Source organism: Dipodomys ordii, unplaced genomic scaffold (genome assembly GCF_000151885.1).
Source record: "Dipodomys ordii isolate 6190 unplaced genomic scaffold, Dord_2.0 Scaffold24, whole genome shotgun sequence".
In the NCBI taxonomy this organism is placed as follows: Eukaryota; Metazoa; Chordata; class Mammalia; order Rodentia; family Heteromyidae; genus Dipodomys; species Dipodomys ordii.
In genome coordinates, this window is record NW_012267240.1 from 17,048,083 (window position 1) to 17,063,252 (window position 15,170).

The 15,170-nt window shown below is 45.9% G+C and overlaps 1 protein-coding gene across 3 annotated transcripts; it reads left to right on the top strand.

The window, feature by feature from the left end:
• Positions 1 to 9,929: 9,929 nt before the first annotated feature.
• On the top strand, positions 9,930 to 14,832 carry Ucma (upper zone of growth plate and cartilage matrix associated). 3 transcript variants are annotated; one of them, XM_013014651.1, is made up of 5 exons: positions 9,930 to 9,987; positions 10,359 to 10,424; positions 10,520 to 10,615; positions 13,879 to 13,977; positions 14,717 to 14,832. In XM_013014651.1, exons 1-5 carry the CDS (start codon positions 9,930 to 9,932, stop codon positions 14,812 to 14,814), a joined length of 417 nt encoding a protein of 138 aa, XP_012870105.1. In that variant the 3' UTR covers positions 14,815 to 14,832. The 3 variants fall into 3 exon arrangements, with proteins under 3 accessions (XP_012870105.1, XP_012870107.1, XP_012870106.1); XM_013014653.1 differs by lacking the exon at positions 13,879 to 13,977; XM_013014652.1 differs by lacking the exon at positions 10,520 to 10,615.
• The last annotated feature ends 338 nt before the right edge of the window (positions 14,833 to 15,170 follow it).

Below are 15,170 nucleotides of genomic sequence, written 5' to 3' on the forward strand. Positions count from 1 at the left end.
AGCCTCCTGAGTAGCTAGGATTACAAGCATGAGCCACTGGTGCCCAGCTTTTTGGATACTTCTTACTACCTTCCAAATGAAGACAGTGGGGTGAAGGAATTAAGATGCTTAAAGAAGAGAAAATAGCTGTGCACTTTTTAACCTGGCTAGCCATTAATACATGTTTATTTCTTTTTTTTCTTCTCCTCCTCCCCTTATTTATTTATGTTTTTCTTTTTCTGGAATTGGTTCTTGTACTCTAGGCCTCAAGCTTCTGCTTGCCTTTTTTGCCCATGTTTGGCACTCTGTACTTAAGCCATGCCTATATTTCGAACTTTTTGCTGGTTATTTGGAGATAAGAGTGCTGGCTTTGAACCATGATTCTCAGATCTCAGCTTCCGAATATCTAGGCATGAGCCACCAGTTACCTGGCTTACAATGTTTGTTTCTGGTTTCTGAGTCTCATGTTCCTACTTGACTCAAAATGGAACTGAACAGTTAGATTTCAGCTTTAACTTCTACTTCATCCTGCACAGAGAAAGCAATTTCCCAATTCTTTTGCTTGTCTAGGCTCAACATTTAGGACTTGGCCTAGCCAAGCCCCCACACAAAGCTGGCTTCATACCCATCCCCACAAGAATGACAACACTGAGCCGAGAGTGGTTGCTTTCTTTTGGCGTAGCTCAGTCCAGTCCAGGCTTCTTGCAGTGACTCAGTTTCCTCCTTCCTGGGCCTGCCTCAAGCAGTGCCCAGACCCAGCCTTGGCTCAAGGGTGCACTCAGAACACAAACCTACACTCACAGGATTCCTGGAAGGCCCAGGAGCCTAGCCAGTTTGGCTGACATTTTTCCCCCCTCACAAATCTCATTTATAGATGCTCCTCTGTGGGTCTTCCAAATGAATCCTCTCCTTTACATCCCCCCCCAAATCCATCATGAGACCAGAAAGAAACTCTGTGTTTCAGAGTGAGGCACAGACAGACATCCTTTGCTCAGAGAAATACCCAACTCTCTAGCACCGGTCCAGGCAGGCTGTTAAAAATCCATCTACCCAGAAGCTCTGCTCCCCGAAAGGTGGGCCAGACCTTGTCTTTCTGGCACTTTCCAGCTCAGGAGACACACGACGCCAACATGAAACAAAGAACATCTGTCACCTGGTGAGTCATTACAGGACAGATCCAGGGCAGGTGGGAACTCAGAGGGCAGAGCTAGCCAGGCCTTGGCATGGTGGAGGAGCTGCTCATGGACAGAGAGCTGAGCCGAATTAGAAAGGCTGGCACAATTTTATTTTTATTTAGTATTTTATTTTAAAATGTTCTTTTGGGGCTGGGAAGGTGGCTCAGTGGTAGAGTGCTTGCCTTGTATGCATGAGGCTCTGGGTTCAATTCCTCAGCATCACATAAGCAGAAAAAACCAGAAGTGGCTCTCTGGCTCAAATGGTAGAGCACTAGCCTTGAGCTGAAGAGATGAGGGACAGCGCCCAGGCCCAGAGTTCAGGCTCCATGACCAAGAAAGAAGGAAGGAAGAAAAGAAAGAAAGGAGAAAAGAAGAAAGAAGGAAGGAAGGAAAGAAGGAAAGAAGAAAGGAAGGAAGGAAGGACAGAAAGGAAGAAAGTGTTCCAGCTCCATCTAATAGCCACCAGCAGCTCAGTGCACTGAGCAGTGGGGATCTGGAGAGTAGAACTACGCTGCACTGTGCTTGCACATTGTAAGGTCGGCTGGGAACTGGGGTGTGCTCAAAATAGGGTTTAGCCTAGAACTTGACCAACAACAAAAATGTACTTTTACTTTTATTTGATATTATTATTCTGTTTCTTTCTTTTCCCCAAAAGCACCATTTTGGCGGGTCTTCAAGACAGGATCTTTCTTTGTAGCCCAGGATGGCCTCAAATTCAAGATCCTCTTATCTTAGACTCTCAAGTGTTGAGATTATAGGCATATGTCATCATGCCTATCATTTTCACCTCTCCCCCACCCCCACCAAGGCTAGCGCTCTATCATTTGAGCCTCATCTCCACTTCTGGATTTTTTGGTGCTTAATTGGAGATAAGAGTCTCACAAACTTACCTGCCCAGGTTGGCTTTTGAACCACAATCCACAGATCTACGCTCCTGAGGAGCTAGGATTACAGGCATGAGCCACCAACACTCAACTAATTTTTAAGTAAAACATCAGATGAACTTGTGAATATGTGTGCACATACACACAACAGTGGTTGTCACCCTCAGCTGTTTATTACAATCATCCCAGCTGTTTATAACAAATGCTGATGCCCAGATGCAAACAAACCCCCATGTTACAGCCCCAGATGGGTTGGTACCTCATGCCTGTAATGCTAACTACCAAGGAGGCTGAGAATTGTGGTTCAAAGCCAGACCAGGAAGGAAAGTCCATGAGACTCTTTATTTATAACTAACCAGCAAAAAGCCAGAAGCGGTAGAGTGCTAAAAAGCTAAGGAAAAGCAATCTGGACCTGAGTTCAAGTATCCATACACAAAGGAGGAAAGAAGAGAAAGAGAAAGGAAAGAAAGAAAGAAAGAAAGAAAGAAAGAAAGAAAGAAAGAAAGAAAGAAAGAAAGAAAGAAAGAAAGAAGGAAAAAAGAAGGAAAGAAAGAAGGAAGGAAAGAAGTAATGAAAACGAAAGAAAGAAAGGAGAAAACAAGAAAGAAAAGAAGGAAGGAAGGAAGGGAAGAAGGAAGGAAGGAAAGAAGGAAAGAAGGAGGAAAAGAAAGGAAGAAATTGTTCCAGCCCCATCTAATAGCCACCAGCAGCTCAGTGCGCTGAGCAGTGGGGATCTGGAGAGTAGAACTATGCTGCACCTTGCTTGCACTTTGGTTGGCTGGGAACTGGGGTGTGCTCAAAATAGCCTAGAACTTGGCCTTGTAAGTTGTGTCTTGAGTTAGTGAGCTAGATCATTTTTCTACCTTTTCTACCTTTTCCCCCCAAGATCTATTATCTTGATTCTTTTGAACACAACTATCCATAGATCTAACCACTTAAGGTGATTTTTTTTCCAGAAAAAAATGAGGTCAATTGACACTTCCCTGGCTTATCCACCTCACTCTACCCTACTACAGCAAATCATCCTACACTTGTCAACAGCTGTCATTCTGTCTTTGAAAACATTTCCAACACACACGCTCTTCTCTCATGTGGATGTACATAAACACACACCCACACATACTGCTTTTTTTTTTTTGTTGTTGTTTTAAGTGAGATCTTTCCCAATCGTTCCCATTCTGTAAAGAAAGAGGTTTCAAACATCCTGGCACATGAATCTTTGTGACAGATGTAGGATTTGGATGGGGCTGGGTTGAAGGACCAATGAGTAATATAAGTAGACCCTAAAAACAGAGAGATTTAAAATACTTAATAATCCTTAAGTCTGGTGTTTTGGCCAGGGACAGAGATAAACAGGGTGCGGGCATCATCTTTTCGGTAATGGATTGGGGCATGGAGATCTGGGAAGGGCCTGGGGTAACAGAGAACACTGGGCAAGAACTCAGGCAAGTGGCTGTTTATCCAGCCATAGTGCTCACCTTCTGTGATGGAATGTGCCACCCAGATGTGCCATGACTCTGGTTCAGCACTTAGAAAAATAGATGGCTTTCCCCAGGAAAGGAAGAAACCAGAAGGAATTTAGAAGTGCTGTGCCGACTCACAGAGCTCTCATTTTCCACCTGTGTCAACAAAGTCACACCCGAGGGACTTCAAAAGCGAAGATGTGTTTAAATTGCAAACCATCACTTGCCTGTCCAACAAACAAGCTCTCAGAGTCACATAGAAAACATTTCCTTCTGATTGCTTCTGAGATCTGAGAACGGGGGATCTGAAGGGTGGTCACCATGAAGCTCAATTCTGAGGATCTCCTGGGTCTGTCATGATTTCCTCTGGTGGTATAACACTTACTTCACTACTTCCAAATAGGGGACATCTTTAGTTCATTGAGACAAGGCGAAATGGAAGAACACAACATATTCTTCTAGACAGTTATCTTGAAGTAGTTGTACAAAGGGGCTTCTCCATTCTACCTGTCAGTGTGTGAGTGCAATGCATGTTGATCAATGTCACCTTTCCATTGACTCCCCCTCCCCCATCTGTCCCAACTCCACCATCTCCTTCCCAGTATAGTCTTAATCTGAGGCACAGATGATGGCTCTTGTATGTGTATATTGGGTAACACTGGTAGGTGGTCCAGGGTTTGAGGTACCTCATTTACATTGATACATTCTCCTTCAGGCCCACTTCCACTTGATATGAATTATACCTAGGTTCCTGAAGGAGAGGTGGTGCATTAATGACAATGTCATGGTCAAAGCTAAATGGCACCCAGCGAAATTAAGCAGGCAAGAAAGACTTTACTCAAGATGATTGCAATAGAGGGCTGAGCTAATGGAATAGACAGGGTGAAAGATTTGAAGTGAGATGTCAGGAGACTGAGGCAGGAAGATTGAAAGTTTGAGGCCAGACTGGACTGCAGAATGAGACCCTGTCTCAAACAACTAAAAATTACCACAGGGCTAAAGGGGTGAGGGAATCTCACAGGCTGGCTGTGTTTGCTAATTGGCCATCATATCTCTACAGTTAGATATGGACCCTTTCACAGAGACCAGCAGGTAGAGGTACAAATGCGTTCTACATATAGTCAACCTTCTGTATACACAGGTTGTGTGCCCACAAAATTTAACCAACCAAATATTTAAAATTCTTTAAAAATTGTAGCCAGGCACCAGTAGTTCATGTCTATAATCCTAACTATTCAGGAGGCTGAGATCTGCGGATTGTGGTTCAAACTCAGCCCAGGCAGGAACATCTGTGAAACTCTTATCTCCAACTAATCAGCCCCCCTCCCCCCGCAAAGAAAGCTGGAAGCAGAGAGTGTTCTCCTTGAGCTAAAGAGCTCAGAGATAGTGCCCTGGCCCTAAGCTCAAGCCCCAGGACCAGCACATAGACAAAACAATTTTTTTCATCTGTACTGCACACATAGAAACTTTTCCCTTGTGACTGTTCCCTATTATATACAGTAAAACAATCATCATTTGTACTCCATTACAGATTATAAATAATCTAGAGATAATTTAAAGTATTTGGAAACTAGGTTGGGTGGCGTTTGCTTCTGATCCCAGTCATTAGAAGGCTGAGATACAAGCATCACATGGTAAGGTTAGCTTAAGCTAGAAAGCAAAGGCTCAGCTCAAAAACTTCCCCAAATAACAAAAAACTGTATATAGGAGATTGTGCACAGATCATCTGCCTAATACTATGGCATTTTGTCTAGAGGAGTGAACATCTGTAGTTATGGTAACATTTCCCCTCAGGTATGACAGAGAAGTGATTAAAATTGCAAGTTTTCTACAGCAAATGTTCTAAGAAAAGGGAGGCGAGAGGCTTAGAATCCAAAAGAAATCTGTCTAAAGTTTAGACAATTTCCCTCCCCAAAGCTAGGGAGGATATTAAAGCCATTTTGGCTACCATTTTGTAGGGTGCACTTATGAAAAGTGCATTCTACAATCTATTCTTCTTCTTATTTTATTTGGCTGGTCTTGGGCTTGAACTCGAGCCTGGGCACTGTCTCTTGAGTTTTTGTGCTGAAGACCAGTGCTCTACCATTTTGAGCCACAGCTCCATTTCTGGTTTTGTGGTAGTTAATTGGAGGTAAGAGTCTCACACACTTTCCTGCCTGGAGCTAGCTTTGAACCTTGATCCTCAGATCTCAGCCTCTTGAGTAGCTAGGATTACAGGCATGAGCTATCGGCACCTTGCCTATTATCCATTCTTGCTCCTTGAGAAGGATCTTAAACCAGGCTCATATAAACTTGGAAGTTACAGATCCGTATTTGGGCATGTTCTCGTAAATAGGCCCATTGAAATGAACACATAAATGTTTCCTTTTAATGCTGTCAGGCTAGAGTATCCCCATTGATTGATGCAATAAACATTTACGATGTGTCTAGTCTTTGTAAATGTCAGGCACTACCTCAGGTATGAACAAGATGGAAAATTTCCCTTAAAGAGACATCATGGCACCAAAGGAGATGGATGAATAGATGAAAATGTGATATAATGCAACAGTCTTTCAGAATATTAAATACAAGGTTACTTTCTGATTAACTTGCCTACCCAAGAGCTGAAATCATACCGGCACACAAAGGCTGGTACACAAATGTGCACAGAAGCATTACTGCAACCAATAGATGGAAACTACCCAGAATCCATCAATGGATAGTCACTAAACAAACCTAACAAGTCCTCTTATTCAATAACAGGAAGGAATGGGTTAATGTGTGTCACACCATCAATAAACCTTGAGAACATGCCAAGAACTAAGGAGCCAGACTCAGCGAGCTACACACTGTAAGATTCTGCTTGGAGGAAATATCAACAGTAGGAACAGACTATAGATGAATGATTGCATATGGTTTGTGGCATTGGGAAAACAGAGGACTCTCAGTGGGTACAAATCTTCTTACAGCAACAAATTTGTTCTCAAATTGATTGCATTGCCAGGCCTGGTAGCTCACATCTGTGACGCTAGCTACTTGAGAGGCTGAGATTAGGAGGTAATGTTTTGAGGCCAGCCTGGGCAAAGAATTCATAGGCCCCTCTCTCAACCAATAAAAAGCTCAGCATGGTGTTCAATGGCTGTCATCCTGTCATTCCAGGTACACAGAAATCATAAATAGAGGATAGTGGTCCAGGCTGGCCATGGTACAAATGGACAACTGCATTTGAAAAATGTCAAGGAAAAAGGGCTAGGTCTATGGCTAAAATGGTTTAGTGCCTGCCTAGCAAGTGCAAGGCCCTGAGTTTAAACCTCAGTACTGATAATATAATAATAATATAGTGACACTACTTTGTGAGGATACTAAAAACCATTGAATTGCCAATGCTGGTGGGTCATGCCTATAATCCTAGCTGCTTAGGAGGCTAAAATCTGAGGATCAAGGTTAGAAGCTAGCCCAGGCAGGAAAGTCTATGAGACAGGAAAGTCTGTGAGAGTCTTTCCAAGTAACCAGTAAAAAGCCAGACGTGAAGCCATGGCTCAGGTGGTAGAGTTCCAACCTTGAGTGAAAGAGCTCAGGGACAGTATCCAAGCCCCGAGTTCAAGTCCCAGTATAGGCACACACACACACACACATACACACATATATGTATATATATACCAATATATATATATATCAAAAAAGCCATTGAATTGCATGCTATAAATGAGTGAATTATATGGCATGTGAATTACATCTCAAAATGAGCTTATGAAAATGAATGCACAGGGCTGGGAAGGTGGCTCAGTGGTAGAGCACTTGCCTTGCATGCTCGAGACCCTGGGTTCAATTCCTCAGCACCATATAAGAAAAAAGCCGGAAGTGACGCTGTGGCTCAAGTGGTAGAGTGCTAGCCTTGAACTGAAGAGCTGAGGGGCAGCGCCCAGGCCCAGAGTTCAGGCCCCACGACCAGACCCCCCCCCAAAAAAAATGAATGCACAGAACTGGGAATGTGGCTTACTGGTAGAGTGCTTGCCTAGTATGTATGAAGCCCTGGGTTCGATTCCTCAGTACCACATACACAGAAAAAGCCAGAGGTGATGCTATGTCTCAAGTGCTCTAGTGCTAACCTTGAGCAAAAGCAGCTCAGGGATAGTGCTCAGGTCCTGAGTTCAAGCCCCAGGACTGGCAAAAAAAGAAAAAGAAAAAGGCAATACACACATATGTTACATGTATGCAGTCTCTTTGGAATGCTCACTAGGGGAATTAGGGGATGGGGTGAATCAGATGAGGTGAGGTCTGGGCTGGAACTCAGAGGACAAGTCTTCCCAAAACCCTGTTAGAGTAAAGGGCGTGGTCACAGGCTGGGAGCAGCAGGCCTTCCTGAGGAGCTGGAGGCAGGATGGTAGCTCTCAGTGCATGCGGGAATGTTGGGGCTGGAGGTAGAACAGTCCTGGGCACTGGGAGGATTTTGCCCATCCTCCCCGAGAGGCAGTATGGGGATGACAGTTGTCAACATTTGGCAAGCCACTTAGTTCTGAATCCCACTCTCCATCACCCAGATAGATGGGAGAATTAGAGCTACGGCCTCCTAAGTCCTCACAAAAGAGCCTGGCAGGCACTAAGCACTGACTGCATGTTTGCTGACATGACTCAGTAATGAACCATGGCTTGATGTCAAGCAGGGAGGTGACTGGCGTGTCGTGGAGGGTGAGGGGACCGAACTAGAGCAGTGACACTTAGGGAAATAGTGTCTGGGATAGGCAGGAGTCGTAGAAATGGAAAGGACGAACAACGTTTGAATAGAAATTTCAAAAGTGTTCGAAAGGGAGCCAGATGCTGATGGCTCACACCTGCTATCCTAGCTACTCAGGGGACTGAGATCTGAGGATTGTGGTTTGAAGCCAGCCTGGATGGGAAACTCCATGTGATTCTTATCTCCAATTAATCATCAAAAATCCAGAAGTAGAGCCATGCATGGCTCCAGTAGTGGAGTACCAGCTTTAAGCAAAAAAAGATAAGTGAATTCCAGTCCTAATACAGGCAAAATAAATGAATAAATAGAATCAATAGGACTAATGATGCCCAATGAACTAAGGGTGAGGAGATGCACATTTCACCATTTCAGATGTTTTCTGAGCTTCTCACGTAACTTGGATGGATAGGTGTTGATATTGTTCACTGAGCTAGAGCAACTGGAAGAGACAGCCCAAATGCCACGTGACTGGAAAAAAAAATCCTGTGTACAATACTTGTGAGATTTGAACCAGGTCTTCTGACGCCCCAGTCTTTACAAGGGTCATGGAGGTACTGTGGCTGGTGTGTGGGGTTAATGTCACCAGGAGGCCATGTCAGCAGCTCACCCAGCCATGCACATCCCAGGAGAAGGCAGCTGAAGGGAAATTCTTCAGTTGGTAAAATCTTGATGGAGTACCATATATTGTCAAAGGGACTGAGAGCTGATATCATTGGCTCCTACATTTCTAGGAGCTCATTTATCTCTACACAAAGATGTGCGATGGGTGTTTTTCCAAACAGGTGTGGTTAGCTGTGCTTCTTCTCGTATGCTTCGCCCTCCTCCATGTTCACGATCTTTCTCCTTTTTGTGTGCATGCGGGTCCTAGGGCTTGAATTCGGGACCTGGGTGCTGTCCCTAAGCTTTTTTGCTCAAGGCTAGTGCTCTACCACTTAAGCCACACCTTCACTTCCAGCTTTTTGGTGATGACTGGAAATAAGTCTCATGGACTTTCCGCCCCGGGCTGGCTTTGAATCATAATCCTCTTGAGTAGCTAGGACTGTAGGCATGAATCACTGGTGGCTGGCTTCTCCCTGTCTTTAGAGGATCTAGGACTCCCATCTATGATTTTCTTGGCATTGTTGCTCATTTGGAGACAATGTGTTGAGGGAGGAGGTCCACCTGTCTGTAGGTACCTCATCAGGAAGGGTGTCATAGACATTAGGGTTTCTTCCTGCCTGACCTTGGAATGAAAATGGCCCTTCATTGGTCTCTCTCCTCTCTGTCTTATATCCTTCAGCTTTGAGCACTAGTGTCATGATCCCCCCTGGAAGAGATGCAAGGAGCTCTTAGAAACCTGAGGTTGATCTCTGGAATCTTGACTCTTAGGCTGAGCCTTCTCAGCAGCACCTCCTTGGATGTAGAGTTTGGAAAGGATGCTTCAGCCCTGGTCTTGCCACCACGCCCCCCCCACCCCCCATCCGATTTGCAAGTTCCATTTCTTCAGACGTTTGCCAGGCGCCAAAAACATCTCTAGTGCTCTAGCCAGGAGCAGCCAATGGAAACCACAGCCAGGACCCCTCCCACTCTCCCCCAGTGGTATTCAGGCTTCCAGCCTCTCGCTTCCCTCCCTCTCCCTGCCTGGACTGCCTGACTCAGAAGCCAGGACCCTACAGGCGAGTGGCAGCATCAGCAGCCTCTGGGGTGCCTGGAAGGAGCCTTGGCCCCTACAAAGATGACTGGGAGACAGTTCCTTCTTCTGTCCTGCCTCTCAGCTATGGTGCTCCTATGCAGTAAGTATTGGGAGGGTTAAGGGGGGAGGACCACGTTAGCAACCCAGTAGGACTTACCTTGCCCAGGTGAGTTGCTCAGATGGTATAGATAGGAAGAAGTGTGCTTTTAAGATGGCTGTTCCTGGAATATGTGTGTGTGTGTGTATGTATGTATGTGTATGGAAGACACACAGGTTAACCCCACAGCAAACAGCAAAGGAAGAAAAATATAGGGAAAATCCAGCTTGAGAGGTGATCCTAGGGGGCCTGGCCTTGTAGTGAGTATGTGGTAGGCACAGGGTCTTGTATAAGGCCTAGAAAGCACAGCTGAGCCCTGGCTCAGGACCTGGCCCCCGCTGATGCTGCAGCCTCTCTGTGTCCTTGTCCCACAGTGCTGCGGGAGGGGACAGGAGCCACAGTGGGCAGCCGGCAGCCAGCAGGAGAAGAGACCCAGGAAGGTGAGTGCGGCCTGTGGATTCTGCTGCCTAGGCCCCTTGGCTCCAATGCAGGTTGTGACAGCACCCCCCCCCACTCCCCCCTTTTCGGGTTCCAGATTCGACACAGAAGATTTTCATGCAAGAATCAGATGCCTCGAACTTCCTCAGGAGGCGCAGCAGACGGTCCCCCAAATCCCGGGATGAGGTCAATGGTAAGGGAGCTGGGTGGCTTGTCTCCCTCCTCAGGAATGTGGGTCCTCTGGCACATGTGACCTGTGGTCACAGAAAGGATGAGTGTCGCGTGGCATGCACTTAAGATGGGGTGGGGAGGCGCTGGAAAGTGAGAAGCTTACAGAGGAAAATCTGTGAGGGCGTATAGCACATCAGGGTGTTTTTGGGGGTGGACTGGCACAGGGCCCCATCAAGCAGCAGTGTCGCATGCAGGGGACAAGCAGAGGGGACTGGAGGGCTGAGAGGTGTGGGCTTGGGGACAGCTCTGGACTAAGTGGCTTCAGCCACTTCCTGTCTGTGGTTCTGATTTCCTTATGGACAAGCCTCTTACAGAGCCGTGTGCACACTGAAGTAGCTCAAAGGTTTAAGTTCCAAAGCAGCTGGGTGACACTGTCTTTGGCACAGCCTGCTGCTGCCCTGTGGATACCCAGGATGCAGGACCTGAATCTCCTTGCCCTGTGGACCCTTGGAAGCATTTGCATTTCCTACCCTTGAATTTGAGTTTTCCAAGACTTGAGTTCAGACTTTCCTGGGCTCATCTCTGGTTTGATTCTTTCCTTGTGTGTGCGGATGAATGAGCTCTTTGTGTCCTGCACACGCTTGGCAAAGTAACTGGCTTGGGAAAAACAGAAGGACTGTTTTTCAAGTGACAGGGGAAATAGAGATGGAAAGGTCTGGAGATGTGATTTCCCGTTGCCCCCTAACCTTTTTTTTTTAAATTGGCTAAGCACACTAGGACATCTCCAGACCTCACACAGCTCAGAAGATTGAAAAATTGGCCAATGTCAGGAAATACCGAAAAGATAGAAGTTGAGTTGGTCTTGATTGTAATCAGAGACATAAGCTGTCAGTGGGCAGCTGTGGGAGAGAGTCTATGATTTTAGAGCAGGCCAGTATCTGCCTCCTTTGAAGCTGACTCAACACAATGAGGTCCCCAACTTGATTGAGAGCTCAGGTGTCAGGTGATCAGGGAGGCCCAGGAGAGCCTGGTGAACACTCACAGGTGCATATAAATAATGCATCTGAGGTCATCTGGCCAACTCCTGTGTGCAGATAAGACAACAGTGCCCTGCCAACATGATCTGAATTTGGAACCAGGATCAAGGGCTCTGACTCCTCTAAATTTCTCCAATAGAAATTGATACATTTAGGATCAAAACAAAGTACACATGTTCTCAAAAGGAAAGTACACCACAGGAAGGTGAGTCATTGTACAATAGCCCATCCCTGTCTCCAGAATTCATTCATTCTTGTTCTTGGCTAAACCAAAGGTGCCTTTTTTTTTGGTACCCTTAAAAGGCAACTTGGGAAGCTGGCTCCCACCCTGAGGGCACAGAAGGTGGAATGAGCAGTGGCTCATGAAACACCTGCTTACCTAAACTAAACCCTCCTTCCTCTGTGGAAGCTTTCTGGTATTTAGTGTGACACCAGAACCTGCAGTGACTCGAAAAGGGGGTTGCTTATGAATTTTCCCAGTTGCAGCACAGGTTAGAAGAACCTGGAGAATCAAGATGTTTAACTAAACCACAGCTCTCATAGGATTTTATCCTAGCAGCCATTGTGGTTATTGTTGTTGTTGTTGGCAATACTGGGGAATGAACCCAGGAGCTCCTGCAGGCTAGACAAGTGCTCTACCACTGAACCACACCCTCAGTCTGTTGAAACTTGTTTTCCTTTTAAAAATTATTACTAACTGTTATGCCAGTATTGAGGCTTGAACTCAGTCAGGGTCAAGGCACTTTCCCTTAGCTTTTCTTCCACTCAAGACTTGGCACACTGCTGTTTTACTACTTAAGCTACAGCTCTACTTCTGGCTTTTTAGTGGTTAATTGGAAGAGTTTCTCAGACTTGCTTTCCTGGGCTGGCTTTGAACGAAGATTCTCAAATCTCAGCCTCCTGAGAAGCTAGGATGACAAGCATGAGATAGCCCTTCCCAGGTTGAAATTTTGTTTTTCTATTTTTCTCCTTACCTGGATGACAGGCAGCCAAGTCCTCAGGAAATGACCTCGTCATCCCTAAGATGGTGGAGTGACAGTATCTTCTTACTCCCCTTTAAAAAAGATTTTTCTTATTATAAAGGTGATGTACAGAGGGGGTTACCATTTCATAAGCCAGGTAAAGAGTACATTTCTTTCTGTACATCACCCTTTCCTTTGCTGTCTCTCAGCTTCCTCTCCCATCCCTTATTTACCTTTTTATTTTAATTAATTAATTTATTCATTTTTGTTGGTCCTGGATCTTGAACTCGAAGCCTGGCACTGTCCCTGAGCATTTTTTGCTCAAGGTTAGGGATCTACCACCCTGAGCCCTAGTGCCACTTCCAGTTTTCTGGTGGTTCATTGTAGATAAGAGTTTCTGGACTTTCTTGCCCAAGCTGGCTTTGAACTGTGATCCTCAGATCTCAACCTATTGAGTAGCTAGGATTACAGATGTAAGCCACCAGTGCCTGGCTTTTCTTTGTCTTTTTAATCCCAGTGATCAGCCTATAATGGTCTGTGATAGATTTAAAAGGTGTAGATTGGACTTGTGTTGATCTGACTGTAAGTCCTTTAAGGAGTTCATTTTTGAGTTTCTGAGTGGCCTGGATGGCCTGGCTCACACCACAGATTTCGTAATGGGAGCCACTGTGCCATTGGGGCTTCTGTGACGTCATCTGCAGTGTGAGGCCACTGGATTGAATGGTCTCTCAGATGTGTCAATAGCAGGCAAGAAACATTTCAGTGACACCCCAGCCCCAAATCCTCACATTAGATTTAGCTTTGGCCAGGGGGAAGGGGAGGACAATTCTGACATTCTCTGAGATGTGTGACTTTTGTGCCCTTTTCTTAGAGGCAATTTCTTTCTTTCTTTCTTTCTTTCTTTCTTTCTTTCTTTCTTTCTTTCTTTCTTTCTTTTTTTCTTTCTCTTTTCAGTACTGAGGTTCAAGTTCAGTATCTTTTGCTAGGCAGGTGCTCTGCTATGGAGCCACACCCCTATTTTGCATTCATTATTTTTCAGATATAGGGTTTTGTGCTTTTTACCAGGAGGTGGCTTTGGACTCCAATCCTCCTCTGTATGCCTCCTGCATAGTTGGAATTACAGTTATCAAACACCAGACACAGATTATTATTTGAGATGGGGGGGGCACTAACTTTCTGAAAATTCTGGCTTCTGCCTATGATCCTCTTGTAGTTACACTTACAGAAATAAGCCTCTGTGCCCAGCTCTTGGGGGGGCAACACTTCAGTTTTGCTTCCTTTCTCAGCCGAAAACAGGCAGAAGCTGAGGGCTGATGAGCTGCGGAGAGAATATTATGAAGAACAAAGGAATGAATTTGAGAACTTTGTGGAGGAACAAAAGGATGGTAAGAACTCTCTCACCAGAGTCTTCAAGGAAGTGGAGCTCTGTGGGGAAATGGTGTGGGTTTCCTCCTTTCTTCCCCCTCCCTCCTTTTTTTGAGTGCCAGTCCTGGGGCTTGGATTCCGGATCTGGGCATGTTCCTGAGCTTTTTTCACTTAAGTCTGGTGCTCTACCACTTGAGCCACAGCTTTACTTAGGACTTTTTGTTGATTAATTGGAGATGAGAGTCTCACAGACTTTGAACCATGATCCTCAGATCTCAGCCTCAAGTAGCTAGGATTACAAGCATAAGCTATGGGCACAGGGGCTTCCCCCATTTCTTTTAACTGAAGGAGAGAAGAAGGGAAGATTTGCTTTTAATTCATGTCCATGGAAGTTTGAAAAGAAAGAAGGCCCCCACCATGGCTGGAGAGTGTGGAAGGTGGGGAAGAGGAGGCGGTGCTGACATTCCCGTTGGCTAGGGGACAGTGGAGATGATGATTGTTGGCTGATTGTGTGGACCTCTGGTGCCAGGCCAGTGGCAGCCAGATGGGTGACCTCAGCTTGCTGGGCTGATCCATGCTACAAGGCCTATGGGTTCCTGGCCCAGGCTCCTTCCAGCTCTGTTCTCTAGAACACTTGACACACTCGGCTTAGGTCTCCCCAGGAAGCATTGTGGGCCAATGCTTTGTGGGCTTGGCGGGTGAGTATCCTCAGGCTGGAGTCCTCTTGGTCCTGATAAGGACTTCGATTTTCCTCCCCAGAGCAGGAAGAGAGGAGCCGTGAAGCCGTGGAACAGTGGCGACAGTGGCACTATGACGGGCTGTACCCTTCCTATCTCTACAACCGCCACCACATCTGACCTCATCCTGCAGCACCCGAGGAGCATGGGTGGAAAGCACCCCAGGACCCCACGGGTCAGCTCCTCTCCTCACACAAACAGGGCCCTGGAGGGTCTCACCGTGGGGCCGGCTATGGTCTGCAGGGCCTGCCATCGTCTGTGCCTCAGGCCAACAGCATGGCCCGGTGGCTTTGTGTCCCTTGTTTAGTTATTGTTCCCCAGTTAGAACACCTGTCAGTTAAAAGGCCAATCAAATGAATCACAGTAAAGAGAAATGATTTTATGTTTGCTTATAGCTCACAAATAAAAATGCTGAATCCACCCCATGTATTTTCTTCTCATATCCGTACCGGAGCTGTGTGTCTTTGAATCTCCTG